This window comes from Heloderma suspectum, chromosome 11 (assembly GCF_057233095.1).
Source record: "Heloderma suspectum isolate Gila_16-S chromosome 11, 16-S_ref, whole genome shotgun sequence".
Classification (NCBI taxonomy): domain Eukaryota; kingdom Metazoa; phylum Chordata; class Lepidosauria; order Squamata; family Helodermatidae; genus Heloderma; species Heloderma suspectum.
Genome location: NC_139468.1, coordinates 27,705,371 through 27,729,252, shown reverse-complemented (window position 1 = coordinate 27,729,252; position 23,882 = coordinate 27,705,371). Strand labels below are relative to the sequence as shown.

General features: G+C 49.1%; 2 protein-coding genes across 4 annotated transcripts in view; one reads left to right on the top strand and one right to left on the bottom strand.

The window, feature by feature from the left end:
* The window catches only part of ABHD2 (abhydrolase domain containing 2, acylglycerol lipase), a 70,159-nt gene extending 51,426 nt beyond the window's left edge, over positions 1 to 18,733 (top strand). Inside the window, exon 12 of the mRNA XM_084817322.1 lies at positions 18,389 to 18,733. The gene's annotated coding sequence lies outside the window, so the exon portion shown is untranslated. The remainder of the gene's footprint in view (positions 1 to 18,388) is intronic.
* Positions 1 to 23,882, bottom strand: part of RLBP1 (retinaldehyde binding protein 1) — a 30,586-nt gene that overhangs the window by 2,403 nt on the left and 4,301 nt on the right. For 2 of the 3 annotated variants that reach the window (XM_084817324.1, XM_084817326.1), the window contains exons 2-7: positions 18,355 to 18,391; positions 15,264 to 15,392; positions 10,024 to 10,228; positions 3,792 to 3,917; positions 2,975 to 3,153; positions 1,709 to 1,867 (exon numbers count right to left, since the gene is read on the bottom strand). In XM_084817324.1, coding sequence (XP_084673450.1) covers positions 1,709 to 1,867; positions 2,975 to 3,153; positions 3,792 to 3,917; positions 10,024 to 10,228; positions 15,264 to 15,392; positions 18,355 to 18,366 — 810 coding nt within the window. In that variant the 5' untranslated portion in view covers positions 18,367 to 18,391. The remainder of the gene's footprint in view (positions 1 to 1,708; positions 1,868 to 2,974; positions 3,154 to 3,791; positions 3,918 to 10,023; positions 10,229 to 15,263; positions 15,393 to 18,354; positions 18,392 to 23,882) is intronic. The other variant, XM_084817325.1, reaches the window with a different exon arrangement.

The following is a 23,882-nucleotide window of genomic DNA, read 5'->3' as shown; positions in this document are numbered from 1 at the left end:
CATACCCGAAGCTCTCTGGGTGGTTTGCTGAAGTTTCTGGGTGGTGTACAGAAGGCATGTTCTGTCTGTCTGTCTGTCTGTCTGTCATGATTTCTAGGCCACCTTTAAGGGTGCAACCCATGGAGGCTGGTTGATTTCAGTGAGGCTGTGAATCTATTCCTGGTTTCAGTCAGAACTCTAAAGCAGCTATCCAAGGTGTTGAGCCCTATCCCCAAATTGGGTTCAGCACCTTGGATAGCTCCTTTAGCATTCTGACTGAAACCTGGAATGGTTGCACAGTCCCACCGAAATCAGAGCCACCAGCCTCCACTGTGTGGATCCTAAATCTCAGGGGTGAAGATAACACAGACTTCCCCAACCTGGCACCCTCCAGATGCGTTGAACTACAACTCACATAATCCCTAGCCAGTGGTCATGCTGATGGGAGTTGTAGGCCAACACATCTGGGGGGTGCCAGGTTAAGGATGGCAGGAGTAAAGGCAGAAAGCCTCAAAAGAGGAATTCTATGTGTTGCATGCCCTCTTTCTCTATATTCCGGGACAACATGCAAATGTACGTGGCACTGCTATGGTAACAGCTCAGATTCTCTCTCTTTCTCTCTCGCGCACACACACACGGTGAAGAAAAGAGAGTCCCCTGTTTACAGAGAGTCCTGGAAGTACAGCTCTTACGTGACCTATTTCAGAGCAGCTGTCCACACTGGGCAGAAGACCTATGGAGCAAGCTAAATTCTGTTGCTGCCATTTCCCTTGCAAAGCATCTTCCGGTGAGGGTGGCGGGGAGGTGATTTGCAGCCGAGAGAGGACAGGGAGAGAAGAGGATGCCCAACCCCTTCCCCTGCCAGTTGCTTTCCTCCTGGAACACGCTTGTCCCAGCTGCTGTGATCCTGGGCAGTGTTCTGCATTCCCAGAGCAAGCATGGGTCTAGGCAGCCCCAGAGGAGAAAGCAGCTTGGAAGGGGGGTCTTGGCAGCACAGTGGCTGGCAGGGGCAGGGTTAAGCACTCCCTTTTCTGATGCAAGTCGGAAGACATGGTCTGAAGGCACATGAGGCAGCCACCTTGCTGAAACTAAGCAGGTCTGGGTCTGGTCGGTACTTGGAGGGGAGACCACCTGGGAAACACATGTAGCCACCTTGAGTTCCACCATGGAAGAAAGGTGAGATAGAAGTATAATAAATAAATAAATCCCACCCTCCCAAAAAGGTGTTGTGTGGAGGAAGGGGAGGTCAAGGAATCCTTGCACAGAGCTGCGGTGTAGCTTGCCTGCTGGTTCTAGGGCAGGGGCGCCGGACCTCTTTCAGCCCGAGAGGCGAATCCCATTTTGGAGAAACTGTCAGGGGCCGCATTCCAGTAGTGGGCTGGGCCAAAGGCAAAGGGGGGGGGCAGGTACCAGCATATTTTACATTCAAGTTCTTCCTGCCAGTAACTCAGCCTTCGGAGAGGCATTTCGACCTTTTAAAATGGGGGAGGGGGATGGCACAAAAGCTGGGAAAGCCACCAAATGACCACTGGTCAGGGTAAAAGTGGTGGGACCAGGGGAAGAGTGTATGGCCGTTTGCCCCCCGCCCCCAGCAGACTGGATTTGGCCCCCAAGCCTGAGGCTCTGCATGCCTAGTTTAGGGAATGCCTGTCCGGTCTCCGGCAATGGACAGAGGTTGGTCTGCTTTCATGGCTTTCCAGGGAGGGCGGTCGGTCGGTCGGTGTCTCACCTGCAGCATGTCCACCATCTTCTTCAGCTCGGAAGGTTTGATACCGGCAGCCTGCTGCATGGTAAAGCCCTTAAAGTTTTCGACGATACAGAAGCCATTAATCTGAGTCTCCTCGTTCTCCAGCAGCTTCTCTAAGATCACACAGTAGGCACGAAGGATCTAGATGGAAAACAGATGGAGAGAGGAACCGAGGGCTGCGTTCAGAGTCATGGATCTGGATCCCCTCTCCTGTCTTGGCATCAGAGGTGACGACCAACCCTGGAGCCTTTCTTAGCTGTGCTACTAGGAACATCGGAAGCTGCCTTATACTGTGTCAGGCCATTGGTCCATCTAGCCCAGTATTGTCAGCACTGGCTGGCAGCGGCTCTCCAGGGTTTCAGGCAGGAATCTTCCCTCACCTTAAATGGAGAAGCCGGGGATCGAACCTGAGGCTTTCTGCATGCAAAGCAGGTGCTATGTCACACTGAGCTATGGCCCCTCCCTGCTAAAGTTAGTATAGTAAATGTCCAAGGAGGGTTCTCTGTGGCTGCCCCTCCTGGTGGACTGGAGGGTGCAGCTATCAATGAGGCTACTAGTCATGATGGCTGTATATTACCTCCAGTATTGGAGGCAGTATGCCTCTTAATCAGTGGTGTAGGGGAGCCAGGACTTTCAGGGACTCAGCCCCAGCACCTTTTTTATTAACGGGTGACGCGGACGCCATCTTTATTTATTCATTTCATTTCATTTCTATACCGCCCAATAGCTGAAGCTCTCTGCCACCCCCCTTCAGAATTCCCTGTCCCCTTTGGGTTTAGCTGCAATCCTTGCAGTGGCTGGGGCGAAATGAATTTCCCCACCAGCAACATATTGTTCCCTGTTGTAATGTTAAGTATTTTGGGGTGGCATGGTCTTAAATGGGCAATTAAGACCCATGAGCGTTACAAAAGACCTGCCAATGGTGGAGAAAAAACTGTTGGAACAGGTTTGTTGCTATGGATCATTACCACTGCCTGAATATTTGGACCCTCCTTTAGCACTACGCTGCCGCTTTTAATACCAGTTGCTGGGGAACACAAGTGGGAGGCTGTTATTGCGCTCATGTCCTGCTTGTGGGCTTCCCATAGTTATCAGCCCCAGCCTGCATGGCCAGTGGTCAGGAATGATGGGAACTGTAGTCCAATGAAATCCAAAGGGCCCTTGCTTTAGGGGAAGCGGTGATTGTTAAAGCAGAGCAAAATACTGGTGTTCGTTGTGCAGGTAAGCCCTCCGCTGTAGGAATCTGACCTCGTCAAAGGTGATCTCCTCGTAATCCCAATTCTCGATGTTGAACAGAAGCACCACCCGCCCATACTTGTCCCTGTTGCTCAAGATGCCAGGGTAGCCGGCCTCGATGGTACTGCGCACAGCCTCAGGCGTCAGGTTTTCAAAAAGCTCTGGATACTGCTGGCGGAAGTTGACATAGCCTGCAGTTAGCAGGGTGGGGGGGGGAGAGGCAGAATGCTGAGCCTGGGAAGAGAAACTGTATCGTGTACTGTCACCACACAGCAGATGCTAGGCTGTCTGTCTACACTGCAGATCCACCCAAAGCTTGAGAATGCACAAGGGGAAGCAGGAGGTCTGGATCAGGGCTGCATGCTTTAATCTGGGGGTGTTGAACCTCTCTCAGCCTGCAGTCCTAATTCTGTTTCAGAGAAGCTCTCAGGGGCCACATTTTTTTTTTTTGGGGGGGGTGACAGCAAAAGTGGCAGAGCCAAAATACCAGCCTATTTTAGTTTAAAGCGCTTCCTGCCAGTAGCTAAGCCTTAGGAGAGGCATTTCAACCCTTTAGAGTGGGGAAAAACCTGCACAAATGATGGAAACCACCCAACAATGGGTGGTCTGGGGAAACAGGGAAGGAGGTGTGACCCTCTTGGGAATCCCGGAGGGCTGGATTGGGACCCCAGGCGGGCCAAATTTGGTCCCCGGTCCTGATGTTCTACATCCGTGTTTTTAATCAGTAGATTAATCAACTAAAGTATTGGTTGATTAATCTGTCAGCTAGAGTTTTCATTGAGGTATTGATGAAATAGCCCATTTTAACTGGTGGAAGTCAAGGACATACTTGTTCTTAATCTTTGAGTTCTTGATACGCTGGAGCCCATTTTGGTATTGGTGTCCGTTATAGCCATGCGCTGCCCTACTTCTAGACTTGGTACTGCGGACCTTCGACTCCCTTTCAAACTGTTTCCTAGAATATTAAAAGATGATGCTGACGAAGGCTGGAGTGCTTAACATAGCCTTTCCCAACCTGGTGCCCTCCAGATGTGTTGGGCTGCCAATGGCCATGCTGGCTGGGAATGATGGGAGTTGTAGTCCAACACATCTGGACGGCACCAGGTTGGGGAAGGCTGGTGTAATGGAAGCACTCTTATATCCAATTTCCTGGTGGTAAACCCCATTAAACTCAATGTTACTTACTTCTGAGTAGACATGTATAGGATTGCTTAAGGACTTCAAGAGCCCACCCTTTTCCTGGTCCACCTCCCTGCACACACACACATACACACCCAATTCCCCATCCTCTTTTGAGTAGAATTAAATTCTTCCCTCCCCTTATTTCTCCCATTCTCTTCTGCTAACGGGATGATCAGCCCACACTCTGATCCTGCCCCCGAGCCCTGTGTTTCTTGCTTTCCATAAAGAGCTGTCAGGCGTGAAATGAGAAAAGATTAGCCTGGGAAAGCTGGTTTGTGGAGGGGAGAGAAAGGGCAACAGTTTGTATATTGCCCACAGCTTCTTCTGTCCCTCATCTCCTCAGCCAATTCTATTAATTACTGCCTCTCGTTACTACTCAGGCCTCAAAAGGAGCCATGAAACGGAGCAGAGCCAAGCGTGGCTCATCTCTCCAACTTGCCACCGTCCAGAAGGAATGCACGCAATAGTGAAAAATGTTAGAGAAGCCTTGATGCAATAAGTATTTTGCTTGTCTTCAGTTGCGGAATCTTGTTCTTAGATCCATTGTCATTTCTCCTACATATTGCATATGACACCTTCTCCCCCCCCACACTTCTTTTTACATTCAGTTAAATAAATCACATTAGTGGAAATGCATGTTACTGATTGTCCAGTGCAAGAAGTCTTGTTAGTAATTGGGCTCCTAAAAGATTTATATATTTGTAAAAAAAAAAAAAGGATGTTGTATGCAATATGTAGGGAAAACTACAATGGATCGAAGAACAAGATTCTGTAACCACAAATCTGTGATTCTTACAAAAAAAAACTGGAGCAGCCTGTTGCAAGACATTTCAGCTCACCCTCACATAGTCTCTAGGATTTACAGTTGCTTTCAATAGAACAAACAAAAGATACTGACATGCTTGACAAAAAGGAAAATCTCTGGATCTATAGACTGAGAACTCTTAGCCCTATACGGCTCGGGTCCAGGTTATCTGAAAGACCGTATTCTCCCCTATGAGCCTACTCATGCCCTGAGATCTTCAGGGGAGGCCCTTCTTGCCTTCCCGCCACCTTTACAGGCTCATCTGGTGGGCGGGAGAGGGCCTTCTCAATGGCCGCCCCAAGGCTCTGGAACTCCCTTCCCGGGAGGTGAGAATAGCACCCTCCTCGGTATGCTTTCGCAGGCAGGTTAAAAAAAAAAATTGTTCCGGCAGGCCTTTGGGGATAGCTAGTCTGGACCTGTGAGAATGTGATGGATGGATACTATGGTTTATCTTCCTTGTCTTTTAAAATGTTGATAATTTATATAATTTTAATATTATTGAAGTTGTTGTTGTTGTTCAGTCGTTCAGTCGTGTCCGACTCTTCGTGACCCCATGGACCATAGCACGCCAGGCCTTCCTGTCCTGCGCTCTCTCCCGGAGTGTGCTCAAGTTCATATTCATTGCATCCGTGATGCTATCTAGCCATCTCATCCTCTGCCGTCCCCTTCTCCTTTTGCCTTCAGTCTTTCCCAGCATCAGGGTCTTTTCCAGGGAGTTTTCTCTTCGCATTAGGTGGCCAAAATATTGGAGCTTCAGCTTCATTATCTGTCCTTCCAATGAGCAGTCAGGGCTGATTTCCTTTAGGATGGACTGATTGGACCTCCTTGCAGTCCAGGGGACTCGTAAGAGTCTTCTCCAGCACCACAGTTCGAAAGCATCAATTCTTCGGCGCTCAGCCTTCCTTATAGTCCAGCTCTCACAGCCATACATTACTACTGGGAAAACCATAGCTTTGATTAGACGGACCTTTGTCGGCAAGGTGATGTCTCTGCTTCTTACTATGCTGTCTAGGTTTGCCATAGCTTTCCTCCCAAGGAGCAAGCGTCTTTTAATTTCATGGCTACAGTCACCATCTGCGGTGATCTTGGAGCCCAAGAAAGTAAAATCTGTCACTGCTTCCATTTCTTCCCCTTCTATATGCCAGAAAGTGATAGGGCCAGATGACATGATCTTAGTTTTTTTAATGTTGAGTTTCAAACCAGCTTTTGCACTCTCCTCTTTCACCCTCAACAAGAGGCTCTTGAGATCCTCTTCGCTTTCTGCCATTAGGGTGGTATCGTCTGCATATCGGAGGTTGTTGATAATTCTCCCGGCAATCTTAATTCCGACCTCTGATTCATCCAATCCGGCATTTCTCATGATGTACTCTGCATATAAGTTAAATAAGCAGGGTGACAATATGCAGCCTTGTTGTACTCCTTTCCCAATTTTGAACCAATCGGTTGTTCCATGTCTGGTTCTTACTGTTGCTTCTTGACCCTCATACAGGTTTCTCAGGAGACAGGTAAGGTGGTCTGGTACTCCCATCACTTTAAGAATTTGCCACATTTTGTTGTGATCCACACAATCAAAGGCTTTAGCGTAGTCAATGAAGCAGAAATAGACATTTTTCTGGAATTCTCTTGCTTTCTCCATGATCCAGCGAACGTTGGCGATTTGATCTCTAGTTCCCCTGCCTCTTCGAAACCCAGCTTGTACTTCCGGTAGTTCTCGGTTCGCATACTGCTGAAGCCTAGCTTGTAGGATTTTGAGCATCACCTTGCTGGCATGTGAAATGAGCGCAATTGTGCGGTAGTTTGAACACTCTTTGGCGTTGCCCTTCTTTGGAATTGGAATGTAAACTGACCTTTTCCAGTCTTGTGGCCACTGTTGAGTGTTCCAGATTTGTTGGCATATTGAATGCAGCACTTTAACAGCATCATCTTTTAGGATTTTAAATAGCTCAGCTGGGAGACTGTCATCTCCGCTAGCTTTGTTGTTACTAATGCTTCCTAAGGCCCACTTGACTTCACTCTCGAGGATGTCCGGCTCAAGTTCAGTGACCGCACTATCATGGCTATCAGGGACATTCAGATCTTTCCTGTATAGTTCTTCTGTGTATTCTTGCCACCTCTTCTTAATCTCATCTGCTTCTGTTAGGTCCCTGCCTTCTTTGTCCTTTATCATGCCCGTCTTTGCACAAAATGTACCCTTGAGATCTCCAATTTTCTTGAAGAGATCTCTAGTCTTTCCCATTCTGTTGTTTTCCTCGATTTCTTTGCATTGTTCATTTAAGAAGGCCTTCTTGTCTCTCCTTGCTATTCTCTGGAACTCTGCATTCAGTTGGGTATATCTTCCCCTTTCTCCCTTGCTTTTCGCTTCCCTTCTTTCGTGAGCTACTTGTAAAGCCTCATCAGACAGCCACTTGGCTTTCTTGCATTTCTTTTTCTTTGGGACGGATTTTGTTGCTGCCTCCTGAACAATGTTACGGACCTCCGTCCATAGTTCCTCAGGCACTCTGTCTATCAGGTCTAATCCCTGAAATCTATTCCTCACCTCCACTGTATATTCATCAGGGATATGATTTAGGTCATACCTGAACGGTTTAGCGGTTTTCCCGACGTTCTTCAATTTAAGCCGAAATTTTGCAAGAAGTAGCTCATGATCTGAGCCACAGTCAGCTCCAGGTCTTGTTTTTACTGACTGTATGGAGCTTCTCCATCTTTGGCTGCAAAGGACATAATCAATCTGATTTCGATATTGACCATCTGGTGACGTCCATGTGTAGAGTTGCCTCTTGTGCTGTTGGAAAAGAGTGTTTGCTATGATCAGCATGTTCTCTTGGCAAAACTCTATTAGCTTTTGTCCTGCTTCATTTTGTACACCAAGGCCATGCCTGCCTGTTATCCCGGTGATTTCTTGACTTCCTACTTTAGCATTCCAATCCCCTATGATGAAGAGGACATCTTTTTTTGGTGTTAGTTCTAGAAGGTGTTGTAGGTCTTCATAGAACCGATCAACCTCAGCTTCTTCGGCCTCAGTGGTTGGGGCATAGACTTGAATTACTGTGATGTTGAATGGTTTGCCTTGGATTCGTACTGAGATCATTCTATAATTTTTAAGATTGTACCCCAGTACTGCTTTTCCCACCCTTTTGTTGACTATGAGTGCTACTCCATTTCTTCTAAGGGATTCTTGCCCACAATAGTAGATATGATGGTCACCTGAATTAAATTCGCCCATGCCTGTCCATTTGAGTTCGCTGATTCCCAAGATGTCGATGTTCAATCTTGCCATCTCATGTTTGACCACCTCCAGCTTACCTTGATTCATTGATCTGACATTCCAGGTTCCTAAACAATATTGTTCTTTACAGCATCGGATTTTCTTTTCACCGCCAGACACATCCACAGCTGAGTGTCCTTTCGGGTTTGGCCCAGCCGCTTCACTCTTTCTGGCGCTACTTGGAAATACCCTCTGCTCTTCCCCAGTAGCATATTGGACACCTTCCGACCTGAGGGGCTCATCTTCCGGCGTCATATCTTTTAGCCTTGTGATACGTTCCATGGGGTTTTCTTGGCAAGAATACTGGAGTGGGTTGCCATTTCCTTCTCCAGTGGACCACATTTTGTCAGAACTCTCTGCCATGACCTGTCCGTCTTGGGTGGCCCTGCACGGCATAGCTTATGGCTTCACTGAGTTACGCAAGCCCCTTCGCCACAACAAGGCAGTGATCCATGAAGGGGATTATTGAAGATGTAATTATATTTTTAACTTTTGTATATTTCTGTTTATAGGTTTTAACTGTATCAGTTTTTAATGTTGTAGAGCCTCCTTGAGTTCCAGTACTGGGGGAAAAGGAGGGATATAAATATAATAACAACAACAACAACACCTCGTAGTCCTAATGGCTTTAATCTGGAGGACAATTTGTAAGCATTGTACCAATCATATCTCTGTTTTTTCTCCTACGGAACTTTCATTCCCAGGAATTCCAAAGTGCCACTCCTGAGACCCACTTAACAGCACAGCTACTGATGAGGGTGGAAGCCAAAACGCTTAGCTTAAAATTTATTTTTAGTACTCTGTTGTTAGTCTTTCTATCTTTCTTGTACCTTTTACCTTAAGACTGATGGCATCCATGGGGGATCCTCCTTGTTGCTTTGCTCTTGTGCTGCCTTACATCAACCATATATATATATATATATATATATATATATATATATATATAAAATCAATGTTGATACTGAATCTAAGCGATTGGCCTTTCCCAGGTCCCACTTCCTCCCCTTTTGGCCCGAGATGATGAGAACAAATCCCACAAGCTTTCTGAATGGATCAAAAACAAATTGGATGGGAACAGGCCAAATTGGATCCTAATCCTCAAGCGTATCTCATTTTCTATAGATTTATTTTGTTTTATGTTTTGCCTAGGAAGACAGCCAGTTGTGCCAGCTGCTCATTAATTGATGGCATACATTAAGATCTGCATGCTACCAGGGTTAGTTGCTTGGCAACTACAGTGGGTGCCTTCATCCTTCTTTTTTTTCCTTTTTTTTTTTTTTTTTTTAAGAAAGATGATGAAATAAGCAGTGACATTCCAAAGGCACCACCTGGCAGGACTATCCGGGTGTCCGCTTATGAATTGCAAAAAAGAGACAATACATCTCAAAAGAAAGGAAGAAAGGGACTGCGGTTTGCATAAAATTTGCATATGCTAATTTATATGTATAGGCGCAAGTGTAGACCTAATTTAAATAGATAGTACATCTCATCGTCCTAGTGTGGAAGGCTGTGACCAGGTGACCTGTGTGCCCGCCCGTTCAGTCTGCGGTTCACGTGCTCACTGTTGATGGGCAACAGTTCTTAGGGGTCTTTTTCTTTAAACGGACTTTGACAGGACCGTTCATCAAATAAAGGATGCCTTCAAATGGGGGACATTCCTTGAGCAGCCCTTCAAACCGAGGACTGTCCTCTGTAAAAGAAGACACGTAATCACCCTAGCTATTATACCTCTCTCAAGAAGATTTGACTGGGAGCGTCTGTAGGCCTAAGTGTGTGGAATACAGGGACGTTAGCTCCCAGAAGTCCCACCTTTAATCAGATCGTAAGCCCTGTTGACATCAAATTTGCGGGCACGGATGAAGCGGAGAAAGAAGGCTTCATCTTTCCCCTTCACTTTTTCAGCCACTGCGTTGCAGATGTCTTCTCTCCCTTTGGCTTTCTCCTGGACAAGCTCCTGCAGCTCTTTCACCATGGATTTGCATTTCTCTGGTGTCTCGTTCAGTTCATCTTTGGCCTGCGGAGGAGAGGACAGGGTAGCCTGTCAGCAGACAGAAAAGGGTGGAGGATGGCATTGGAACTGGGCAATCTGTGCTTCCTCTTTCCCAGGAAAGCCAACACTTTAATTACAGCATTCAAGGACGGCATTCAAGGAAACCATCTTCAAAATAAGAATGTCGCAAAAGCCCTTGCTAGATCAGGACAAAGCCCAGTCGAACAGGGCTGCCCAGAGGATTTATGGACCCTGGGGCAAGTGCGATATTGGGAGTCAGAGTAGGGGCCAATGATATGCACAGGAGCAGAGGTGGGAGACCCCTGCTTTGAAGGGGTCTGGGGCAAATTGCTTTAGTTGCCTTTCCTCTCTGGGCAGCCTTGCTTTCTAGTCTAACATCCTGTTCCCTGCATAGCCAACCGCATGCCTATGGGAAGCCCGCAAGCAGGACATGAAGTAGAAATATGTCCGCTAGCTGTGACCCCATCTCACTATGCCAGTTCCAGCATGGCCCTCAGTGTTCAACAAGCCGCTTGTCCTTAGCCTCATGCTGCAGATTTCAACTTCTCTTCCACCCAAGAGCCTCAACTTCTGCATCAACTTGTCATCTCCCAAGCTCCGCTTGTGCCTCTGGATTCTGGGCTATGCTAGGAGACACGCACAGCTCCTGTAGATCGCTGGAAGGAACTATTGACTGTCACTGTTGCCCCGTGCAAACACTGGTGGCTTGTCATTTTGTGTCTCGCTGACGTTAATTTCAGACACGCCCGGCCCAAGGCAGGTTGCTGCCTGAAACGAGCACCAGCCGCTTCTGCTCCGCTTCTTCTTCTTCGTCTTCGTCTTCGTCTTCTCTTCATTCATTCATTCGTTACATTTATATCCCGCCTTTTTCCTCCTTAAGGAACCCAAGACGGTGTACATAATTTTCCTCCTCCATTTTATCCTCACAACAAGAACCCTGTGAGGTGGGTTGGACTGAGAGTCTATGACTGGCCCAAAGCCACCCAGTGAGCTTCCATGGCTGAGTGGGGACTAGAACCTGGATCTCCTGACTCCCAGTCCAACACTCTCGCCACTACACCACACTGGCTCTCTCTTCTTCTTCTTCTGGCAATGGTGCTGTGCTGCCCCCCACCCCCACCCCACATCTGCTTGGCGGCCAGCTAACCCAGTAAGTCTGGCCAAGAAGTTCATGCCCAGACCGCTGGCAACTTCTCTAACTTCCACTTCCGTCTCCTCTATTGATATTTGTAGATGTGTGGATTAGCTGGTTCATTGCAGTCTGAGAGTTTCCTAGAATCTGCATTTGTAAAGTAGCTGGTCCTCAACTAATAAAGTGGTGTTAGCCTGAAGCCTAATTTCCTGGAGACTCACATAGGAACATGACAGATGTTGATGGGAAATACTGTTTCCTTGGGAGTTGTTGTCTGTCTGTCTGTCTGTCTGTCTGTCTTTCTTTCTTTCTTTCTTTCTTTCTTTCTTTCTTTCTTTCTTTCTATACTTCCCAGTAGCTGAAGCTCTCTGGGTGGTTCACAACAATTCACAGAATCACAAACCCCAGATACAAGATAAAAAAAATACAGCATAAAATTTCAATATACAAAATGTAAAAGAATTTAAACAGCTAAAAAGGAATTTCAATAAAACACTAGACCTGTTCAGGACAGCTGACATAAATGCCCCATCATAAGCCATTAAATGCCTGGGAGTAGAGGGCAGTCTTAACCCAGCACTGAAAAGATGACAGTGTTGGCGCCCGGCGGGCCTCAGTGGGGAGATCATTCCATAATCGGGGGGCCACCACTGAGAAGGCCCTCTCCCTTGTGGTCACCTTCCAAGCCTCCCTCGGAAGAGGCACTCAAAGGAAGGCCTCAGATGTTGATTGACCTATGGCAATACATACTGATTTTATAATCAGGGCCATGCCGGCTGAAGGTAAGGGGAGTTGTAGTCCAACACACCTAGAGGTCGCCAGGTTGGGGAAGGTTACATTAAGCAATGTGGAAGGGTTGTAGCTCAGTGGCAGAATACATCTTGCATGTGCAGAAAGTCCCATATTCATAAGTTAGATCGGTATGGGGAACATGTGGCCTTCCAGATTTTTTGGACGACAACTCCCAATATCCCTCACCATTGGCTACAGCTGACGACAGTTGCAGACCAACCACCTCTAGGGGGCCTCACGTCCACCACCTCTGAGCCAGTTGGGCCAATGGTCTCGCTCGGCAGCGCCCTATATTCCTAATCCCCCTACTCAGCTGTGTTGCATCTCTAAATTTCCCACAATGCCCTGGAGCGTCTGACATAGTGTTGCTTCAGGGCATTGTGGGAACTTAAAATGACAGCTCACACACTCAATTGATCAGCACAGGGGAGGTGGGGCAGGGTGGTGGGCTCCCTCCGGGCGCTGGGACCTTGGCAGGTCCCCAGGACTCCAGATAGGGATGCCTGGCCTCTGAGCCATGCTTTTTGCCTCTGCTTTGTTGTTTGGTGCCATCTTGTGGCCAACGCTGGTTATTGCCGTTTTGGAGGCGGAAGAGATCCGATTGAAAAGCTATTGCCGCGTTCCTATTCAGGGGTGGGCAGAAGGTACACTGGGATCTGTTGGTAGATCTCTGGGTGATTCAAGTAGATCGGCAGGGATTTCTGACTCCCAAGTGTCTAACGACAGCAACAACAAAAGGACTCTTCTCCCCACCCTAAATTATGCTGTTGAAATGAAGAAAGTTTGAGATGGGGGAAGTGGGGAGAATCAGGAATGGATTTTTGTATGGAAGAACTGTTGGCTCCCAATAATAAGCCCTGCTAGGTAAACACATCTGGCAGGAGGAGGGGTCACGGTGCGAGAATGGCTGGTGGAAGGAACAAGCAGCAGTGCAGTGGCATATGGACCCTTCCAAGTCTCCAGACCTTCGGCAGTTGCCCAACTATGCCGACTTCTGGCGCCAGCCTTTACCATCTAATGGCGGATCGCGGCCTCAACCCTGGACCTTATCCACCGCCTTGTTCGTGATCATAACATTATTATGATCTTTACAGCCATCTAATTCTGCTCACTGTAGGGCTGTCTCCTTGCCAAAAGGCTCCTCACATCAACACAAGGTCCTGGTAGGGCTGGATTTGGGTCCAGGTGGTCCAGGTGAGCACCTGGGGCAGCGGGCTTGAGTTATATATACTCAACTAGTGATGCCATTATGGCAGGACTTGGGGGCAGAGGTGCAGGGTCCCATGCAGCAGAATGACCAGGAGGGTCCCCCAGCGCAAGAGGCCTGACTTACCCTGTTTTGAAGTAAGTGAAATAATGCACATTACCATCTAAAGAAGATGGGGCCCCTGTAAGACCAGAATCAAAAACGATCTAACTACACCACAGTACTCAACAATCTGTCTCCTCAAGTCTCCACTCAACCGCTCAAATGAATAGCCCAAACAGTTCATACGGCATGCATACATACAGATCCTAGCGTGAACATCTATTATCTTATGTGACAGGGATAAATCATGCTTGCTAACAGGGTATTAAAATCATAAAATGGGTGACAAATGCAATTGAAAAACAAGTTATTCGAAAGTCGAACAAATGGAGAAGAGGGCTGAGACACCTCAAATGGGGCACTGTTATGTCTAAGGCAGGAGTGGGCAACAGACAGGCCACGGGCCACGTGTGGCCCCTGCTGCTGCCCCAGTGTGGCCCCTGCTGCTGCCCCAGTGTGGCCCCTGCTGCTGCCCCAGTGTGGCCCCTGCTGCGTTACTGCTACAATTCACAATAGAAAAATATTGGTGGTTTGCTACTGAATTTCAGCAGCAGCAGCAAACCACTACAGAAGGCTGAAACAGCCAAATTTAGCTTGTTTTCAAGCTAAATTTGGCAGTTTTAGCCAAAAATTGGCAGAGCAGCAGCAAAACTGCAGCCCACAGAGGGCTCTGGGAGGAAAGGAGTTGAAAACGGCCCACCCTTGGTCTGGGGCCAGCCACAGGTCCTGGGGAGCTCTCCAGTTGTGACATTCTGCTAGCAGTGCCAGCCCTAGGATTTGGGGCCATGCAGCCTCGGTGAAGAGCAGGCATCCTAGCAGAGAATTCTCCCCAGGCACCTCTGACATCATCAGGTGTTCCATGCAAAATGAGATTTAGGGTGGTCACTTACACATTGCCAAATGTGTAAAATTTGCATAAAATTTGCATATGCTAATTTATAGGTATAGGTGCAGATTTAGACAGGATTCTAATTTAAATAGAAATATAGGACAGCTCACCACAGAGGGGACCCGTGGGGCTGCTCAGTGTGGTGTCCAGGGACTTACTACTGATGGGCAACTTCAAGGCCTCTTTCGCTCCCTTCTTATAGTTCTTTCTCTGTAGGCTGGTGGCTGCAGTGTCAGTGGGGCTGCGCATCCGTTCTCGGTTTCAGTCAGAACTCTAAAGGAGCTCTCCTGCCATGCCTCCCTCAGACTCCTCCAAGGATGAAGGGGGATGGCAGGCTCCAGACCCAGGGGAAGGGACCAGCACAGAAGGAGCCCGAGCCCCCCGTGGGTGTTCCATGCCCAGCTGTAGTCCCCCCAGGGGATTCGGAGGGCAAAGTGCCACTGACCCCCGCAGAGCGAAGGCAGCTGCGTGTCCAGGAGCAGTGTAGGCGAGCCTCTGTCCATTTAAGACAGAGAGGCTCTCGGAGGCAGGAGGACAGATTGGATGCAGCTGCTTCTGGATGTGGCTATTAAAAGCAGGAAGCAGGCTGGGGCAAGGCTGCTGGAGAACAACGTTGGATCTCACGCTGGATCTCAGCCTCGACCCTGGACCTGACCCACTGCCTTGCTTGTGTTCCTTTGTGTGTTTTGGACTTCGGACTGGACAACAGACTTCTCTTTGCCTCAACACTTTGGATTCACTGCCTGGGTAAAATATTCCTTGCTACAGTCGTTCTTCACTCCCCCAGCCTTGGACAGGTTTACGACCCTGTTATCAGCCAGTGATCCAGCTGGCAGGAGCCTACATAGCCTGAGCCACGCAGGGTCACCCTCAGGCCCTGCCTTCGGCCTTCTCTACCCTATCCAGTGACTCTTACCTTTTGCAGGGTGTGTGCCGGGATCTTCTCACACTTCCCGAAGATATGGCCATGGTCCTTGGTGGTCAGGCGCTCAAGTTTGGTCCGCAAGGCCTGCTCCTCCTCGGGAACGATCCTGAACGTGCCGGCCTGGGGGTGAAACCATGGGGGGAAGTGAGCTCCTGCCTTAAGGAGATCCCCAGGGCAATGGCTCTTGGGCCCAAACCTGAGAGAATCTTCAAGCAGGCTAGCAAAACTCACAGCGTGTGCTTGGCAAAAAAAGAATTCAAGTGCTCCCCTCCTCACTGACTGGCACGGGAACCCAAGGACCAGGTTCGATATGTGTGAGGTTAATTGTGCGAATGCAGTGAATTAATGGACATCTTTTTTGTTGTTAGGTAAATAGCAGCCATGGGGGGCGGGGGGGTGGGGAACCTATGCCCCTTTGGGACTGTGGGCATGGGAGGGGAAGGTTAACTCTATATCTCCCTGCTATGGATGCTATTTCCATTGCAAGGGAGGTCTCCATGGGGGCCAGCGGTGGGAGCTTCCCTTGAAATGCAAATAGCAGCTTTGGGGAGGCTGTTTTAGTCGGGACCATGGCCGGGAGAGAAAGAGTTAAACTCCTCCTCCTCACTGCCCCCCCATGGACCCCCTCCCTCAGTGAGTCCATCTTCTCACCACCACGGTCACCAGCGGCTCTTGCCCCTCACCTCTTTCTCCTCATTGCTGCCACTTGTTTGCTGGACAGGCAGAGAGCCAGGGAGCCAGCAGGCCGTGGCATCTGCTGCTCCTCCTCCTTACTACTATTGATGTCTGAGACAGAGTGAGAAGCAGGTGAGCAAGCCGGTTGCCATGGTGAAAAGGAGGAGGAGCAACTGCAGGGGGCTTTTGTCAGTTGGCCCCTGCTGGGCCCTCAGCAGGTGCCCAACCATGCCTACCCTTGACATCGACCCTGACTGGCAGGCACATGACTGAGGTGGATAGAAGGGGTCCTCCCCCTGCCACACACACACAACTTTCCCCATAATACTAGAACTCACAGCCACCCAATGAAATAAGTCAGCAGCAGATTCTTGCTGACCAGATGGAGAGAAAGCAGGCAGGGGCTTCTACGGCTCCCCCTCGCCACCACCGTTGCCTGGGCCAGAGCGAGAGGCAGGTGAAGAGGAGGAGCAAGTCCAGGGGGCTCTTGTCAGTGGGCGCCTACTGGGGTGTGGGCCCTTGCCAGGTGCCCGAGCATGCCTACCCTGGATACCAGCCCAGCCCAGGCTGCTCAAGCATCCCCTGAGGGGAGAGATTGCTATTGACAAAAGGAGGAAGCGCACATGAATTGCATTCTTGTGCTGAGCATCACATCATGTTTGGTCCTGATTCTGGAAGACGGGAGGGTTACAAGTGGAAAATGACACTGGTGTCTGGACCCTGTAAAATTCACTGAATGATGCACAGTGATGGTGCAATAAAAGCCTTATCTCTGGAACCCTCCCTGTACTGTGTGTTTGGGAGCAGGGGAGTGTATCTGGCTTTTCCCTTCCCATGTGTGCTTCTCCCTGCCAGAATCCCCCAGTTGCCTGCTACCAGTCTTCCACAATGTGGTGCCCTCCGGATGAGTTGGACTACAACCCCAACCAGGCTGCCAATGCAGTTGCTGATGTTTCCGCTCGCAGTAGCAGCAGAAAAATAAGCTGTGCTGCTACAACCTCTGCCAATGGTGAGCCCTACCTGAGAAACTCTTGGAGAATTTCTCCTCCCGCTGGAGAAATTCGGTGAAATGGGCCCCCAAATTTCTCTGCTCACAAATAGGGTGGAGAATCTTGAGAGGCCGTGTGGGCACAGCTCTGGGGAAATGGTTGCAGGGTAAGTTTTGTCCAACCACACTCGAGACAAGAGACAACAGCAAGCTTTAAACAGGACCTTCACTTAATATTAACTGGCATCTTCTTGTTACAACTAAAAGCAGGCAAAGAAAGTAGGCATGAATGGAACCAAAACTAGCACCTCAAATCCCTACATGCACTAACTGTCAGGGTTGGATCGGAGCCCAGAGACCCCCAAAGCAGTTCTGATTCTGAGGAGGAGATAGAAACCGCGGGAGAGGAACCTGCGTGCTCTTCAGAGGCGCAGCCGGGGGGAGATCCCCTCCCGGTACACATTCCTGAGAGTGATAGTGACCCTGGCAGGGAGAGGGAGGTGCAACAGCAGTTTCTGGATGCTAGGCGCTGGCGCAGCGTCAAGCGGGATATGGCGGGCGCTGAGAGGAAGCGCTCAGCCCGCTTGGCGCGATGGCAACAGCGGCACCCCGATGCCCAACGGGAAAGGGATGGACTCTCTCCTCCTAGCCCATAAGTTCAGAAGTTTCCCGCCTGACCCTCCAAACAGAGACCAACTGATTCCTAAGGCTAGAACCCTCAAGTAGGCAGCTCTCTTAAGTCTCGCTGGTAGGAGCAAGCTATTAGCATCTGTAAGTGTCATTAGGTTGAATGGGAATAAAGCCTTGGAAAAGAGCCTTATTGTCTGCGTGTTGACGCTGGCTACCTCTACCTGAGGATTTCAGAAGGCAGCAGGGGCGACCTCCTGACACTAACCATGTAGGGTGCAATCCTATGCATGTTTAGACAGAAAGAAGTCCTACAACTCCCGGAATGCTGGGAGTCGTAGGACTTTTTTCTGTCTAAACATGCATGGGATTGCACCCTTAGTGACTTTTCGACCAGTTATTTCCCCCTCCATGCAGTGGGTTTTACATAATGGTTGTTGCTTATTCCAACAAAAGCGTGGGGGTGGGGGGGCCAAACTGACGCTGCACAGTGGGTCCTGCTCGGGGCCTGGCAACTGATGGAGGGTGCAGGTATTGACGCCAGCCCTGCTAAGAGCAGGTTTGAGCCGAAGTCTCCCTAGGCTAAGTCCTCAGTTATCCCCTGCAGAGCAACCAGGAAATGGAGGGAAACAGAACAGAGGGAGGGGCTGTGGCTTAGCGGCAGAGCACCTGCTTTGCATGCAGAAGGTTCCAAGTTTGATCCCTGGAATCTCCAGGTAGGGCTGGAAAAACTTGGCCTGACTCAGTATAAGGCAGCTTCCTGTGTTCCTATGTAGCAGAATCGGTACTCACCACTGAAGTCATTTTCTCTCTCTATTCCACACAGCCCCTGAAAAAGAGGATGGAGAATCTCGAGTTTGCACCCACAAGAGGCATCTCTGGCTGCCTGCTTACTAAGCCTACAGTTGGAGTTCAGTCGCTCAGAGAAAGCCTCCAAAGAGAGGGGATCTTGACCTGTCTACTAATGAACTGATCCAGTTGTAATTGAAATTCAGGAGGGAAAACCCTACTTGATTTAGGTTTGTGCATGCTCGGGGTGCAGAATGCTGACATTGTTGGGGGAATGCTAGAAAACTGGTGGCCAGGTGTCATCTTTTACAGAGGACAGTCCTCTCTTTGAAGGGCTGCCCTGTATAATTCCACTTTAACAATAAAGGACCATGTGACGCATAAAGAGAAATGACCATAAGACTCATCAACACTTAGCACCTGAACAGCAGACTGAACAGGCACACAGGTCACCTCGTCACACAGTATGGCGAGATGTACTGTCTTTCTATTTAAATTACAATTGTTTCTAAATTTGCATCTATACATATAAATTAACATATGCAAATATTATGCAAATTGAAGTCCTCTTTTTGAGTGATGCATTTCCCTCCCTCTCCCCCCCCCTCTCTTGGCCATTCATAAGTGGCCATCCTAGGAAGGTGATGGGAATGGAATAGAATGGACTGGCTGGACTTCTGAAAGGGGGGAGCAGTCCATGCTGCAACATTTTGTTGCAGGGCCCATGTGTATAAACTCACAGCAATCTCAGTTCTCCGAGTGTCAGCCCATCAGTAGCCAAAACAACACCATCCACACATACCCACAAGGTTTGCAGAAATACAAAAACACTTGCAAAAAAAAAAACCCTACGGGGGAGAGGGGAATACCCCTTAACCGTCCCAATGAAAACTGAATATGCTCAGTGGCCAGACGTGATACTGACCAAATGGGATAGGGGACTGAAAACCGGGTGGGAGGAACGAATGGAATGGAATGGAGTATCCTGAACAGGAGCATTTCATGCTGCAGCATTTTGTTGCAGTGCCAATTTGTGAATTAGATTTGCTCTTGGAGGTGTTCCTGCCCCTTCCCCATTCAGAATGCAATTAATCTCACTACATAATTCCATCCACCCAAGGGTGCTCAAAGTCAACAGGTCAAGTGGGAGTGGGGGAAACAGCCCCTGAATTTGGGGTTTCCATCTGGTAGGGGATCGAGGCAGCAGGCAAAGAATGGGACTCAGACTTACTTGTGAGTAAGGGCCAAACAACACATGACATGGGACATCCACAACTGGATCTCCCTAAGCCAGCCTTCCCCGATCTGGTACCATCCAGATGTTTTAGATAACAACTCCCATCATCCCCCCTCCCCGTTGATCTCAAGTGTCCTTGGATGGATGGAATGAAGCAGCGAGATGAATTCCATTCTGAACAGGAAGGAGACGGCAACTTCTCCGAGAGCAGACCTCATCCTGTTTTGCCGCCTGTTTTGTGTTTACTACGAAGCAAGTCCTGTTAAACTTCATGACACGTACTTCTGAGTAAACATGCACAGGAACTGGCTGTTGGTCTTGTTTCAGCCACAGAGCACAGGCTGTGCATACAGAAGGTCCCGGGTTCAATCCTTGGCATCTCCAGGGAGGAGGTCACGGAAAGACCCTTCTCTGCCTGAGACCTCGGAGAACCGCTGCCTGTCAGAGTAGCCAATACTGGACTAGATGGATCAACAGCCTGACCTGGTAGAAGGCAGCATCCTGTGTTGTTCCACGGGGATGTAAAAACGTTAACCTTTGGATGGATTGTGCCTGCCGTTCTTTGAAGGCATCAGTACCGGCTCCAGGATCCTGAGGGTCCTTGGGCAAGCCACCCTCCATGGGCCTCCTCCCTCAAAGAATCTACCTTCTCACTGCCATGGTCACCAGCTGCTATTGCTCCTCATCCTCTTTCTCATCATTGCTACCGCTTCCCTGCTTGACAAGCAGAGAGCCAGGGAGCAAGGAGGCAGGGGCATCTCCTGCTCCTCCTCCTCACCGCCACCGTTGTCTGGGCCAGAGCGAGAGGCAGGGGAACAAGCCGGTTGCAAGAGTGAAGAGCAGGAGCAACTTCAGGGGGCTCTTGTCAGTGGGCCCCTGCTGGGATGTGGGCTCTCGGCAGGTGCCCGAGCATGCCTTCCTTTGACACCGGCCCGGGAAGGCATATAAAGCAAAGCTGTGGCACCGATCGTATCCCCAGCTGTGAGAAACCGGAGTGGTGCTGGTGGCAGAGCATACAAATTCTGCCCTGGACAACAGTCTCAGATACTCACCGGAGAAGCCGAACAGTTCCAAGCAGGTCGGCATGCAATCCCCAAGAGTCGCGGCGATGAAAAGTCTCGACACCAGGCAGGCAGCGAAGGACCAAGAATGGCCGAAGTGGAAGAGGGAGGAAACCCAGGCAAAAGCTTTGCAGAGTCACCGGGCTGGGATTAGACCATCACAAGGCAATGCTCACAGCAGCTTTTTAATTAGGTCAACACAAACAGGCGAGGGAACCCCATTAAAAAATCACAAAAGGCAGATGAAGAGGAGAGGGAGCGGGCAGCCTTGGCTTGCAGAAGTGCATGGCAGGGGAGCGGACAGGATTCTGGGACCGATTAGCCAAGTAGAAAAGCTTCTTATTGTGTAATTGGGCCACACTCATTAGGGTAACATACAGGGTGGTAGGAAGGATGTTGCAGTGGGAGGGAACAGGCCGGGTCCATTGCTTCATTAGGGCAGAACTGGAGTTTAATGAAAGAGCAGAAAGTGTGCATGCAGGAGGCCCCAGCAGGGCTGGCGTCTAGGCTAGGCATGGTTGGGCTCCTGCCAAGGGCCCACACCCCAGCGGGGGCCCAGTGACAAGAGCTCCCTGCAGTTGCTCCCCCTCTTCACCACTGCAACCTGCTGGTTCACCTGCCTCTCCGTCTCGGGCAGAAAATGGTGGTGGTGAGAAGAAGGAGCAGCGAATGCCACTGCTGACTTTCTCCCTGGCTCCCTGTCTGTCAAGCAAGCAAGTGGTAGCAACGGTGAGAAGGCAGCGGGTGACCATGGCGGTGAGAAGGCAGATTTACTGAAGGAAGGGCCCATTGAGGGTGTCTTGCCCGAGAGCCCTCCGAAATCTGGATGAGTTCAGTGGGCAGAATAGATAACAAGTATGCAGAAGGTAGATCTGGATCTACTGGTAGATCTCTGGATGATTTGCTGACTCTCAATTGTTTAGGAACAAGATGACTTCCACCTCCATCCTGAATTATACTGCTGAAATGAAGAAAGGGGTGTATGTGTGTGTGTGTGTGTAAACCTGAATGAATGGTTGGTTGGTTATGTATTTATTTATCTCATAGATTTATATATCACGCACCTTATTTAAATATCTCCATCTGTCTGTCTGTCTGTCCATCTTCATCATCCTCATCATTTAGTGTGTGTGTGGAAGGAGGGTGAGTTCTGGTCAGTTCTGGTTCTCAAAACCAGTTCCTGGGCTCAGAATTCTAAGGGGATGTCTTTTGCACCAGGCTCTGGCTGGTGGGTCTTGGGGTTCTAGTAAAACACAAAATAGATACCCGCCAGCCTGAAGTCTGCCCACCCCTGGAAATAGACAATGCTAACCTGGTGTGAGCAGTGGAAGGTGGTGGCTCCGATGTCAGTGGGGCAGTGAATCTGCTCTGGGTTCCAGTCAGAACTCTAAAGGAGCTCTCCAAGGTGCACCTTGGATAGCGCCTTTAACGTTCTGACTGGTTCTGACCAAAACCTGGAGTGGATTTACCGCCCCACTGACATCGGAGCCACCCATCTCCGCTGGGTGTAAGGTGACTTCCTATTAGGTACATGGATTTGTCTGGTTTAATATGCACTATAGACCAGGGTTGGGGAACGTGTGGACCTCCAGCTGTGGTTGAACTGCAGCTACCGTCAGCCCTCGCAAGCATAGCCAATGGTGAGGGATCATGGGAGCTGCGGTCCAACGACATTACTGCAACGCGCTCTACGCGGGGCTGTCCTTAAGGTTGTTCTGGAAGCTGCAGCTAGTGCAGAATGCAGCAGCTCAGCTGTGGGAGGGAGCTGCCTCCTTCCAGCGTGTAACAACTCTACAGAGGGAGCTGCACTGGCTGCCTACCCACTACCGGGCCACATTTAAGCTTCTGTTACTGGTGTATAAAACCCTCAACAACTTGAGACGAGGACATTTGAGAGCACCTTCTCCCTTACCAGCCTGCCCAGTCACTGAGGTGATTAGATGAGGCACTCCTGGTGGTTCCACGTACACCTGTGGTCTGTTTGGACTCCACCAGGAATAGAGCCTTTGAGGTATTGGCTCCCTTATAGAAGTTCCTGCCTGCTGATGTCAGGCAGAGACCAACATTGTCTCATTTTTTTTGCTCCCACTGAAGACATTTATAATGAAACATGCCTTCCTTGATTGACCAGCCACAGTTTTATTGTTATAATCAGGACCGGCCCAAGACGTTATGATGCCTGAAGCAAGGAACAAGATGCTGTTTCCCTCCCATCCCATGCACAGAAGCTGACCAGACTGACAGTTGAATTTACTTCAACTCAGGCTGCCTCTACTGCACCTGAGGGCAACAGGATAGCTTGGAGAGTACAGCACAGGCTGTGTGGTACACATCCAGCTCTGTCCTGTAACAACTTGCCACCCCTTCCCACATCTGTCGCCTGAGGCGGCTGCCTCACTCTGCCTAATGGTAGGGCCGGCCTTGGTTATAATTTGATCTTAAATATTTTAATTTTGTATTTTATTTCTGTTTTCTCCTTTATTGTTCACCGCTCAGAAATCCTGCTGGATGTAGAATGGTATACAAATCTTGTAAATTGTTTATTCATTATTTATTTCATTTCTATACCGCCCAATAGCTGGAGCTCTGTGGGCAGTTCACAACAATTAAAACCACAAAATACAGCATAAAATACAATATAAAATTTAAAAGTTTAAAACTACATTATACAAGGAAAACCAAAATAAAACCTAGCAGCAGTGCAGAGATTTAAAATACAATAACAGATTTAAAACAACAGAACTAAAAGACTAAAATGCCTGGGACAATAAGGAAGTCTTCACCCGGTGCCAAAAAGAATACAACGTATGTGCCAGGTGAGCCTCTCTGGGAAGCTCATTCCATAACCGGGGTGCCACAGCAGAAAAGGCCCTCTCCTTGGTAAATAAGAAACATCTGGAGGGCCTCAAGTTCCCCATCCTTGCTATAAAATATACACCTTTGGGTGCAGTTTTGCTTGAGTCTTCTGAATCAGGGAACAGAATTGTGCCAGAGAGGCTGGTGGGAATTGAAGGGCTGACTCAACCTATGCCAATGTGGTGCCCTCCAGATGTTTTTGACTACAGGTCCCATCTGCCCCAGCCGGCGTTAAACCCATGTTTAAGGATCCTTGAAGTTGTAGTCCAAAACATCTGGAGGACACTAGGTTGAGAAAGGCTGATCCATGCCAGGGTTAGGTTGACCACAAGTGAATAACCAAAAAAGAGGATAAATTTTACATATGCTAATTTATA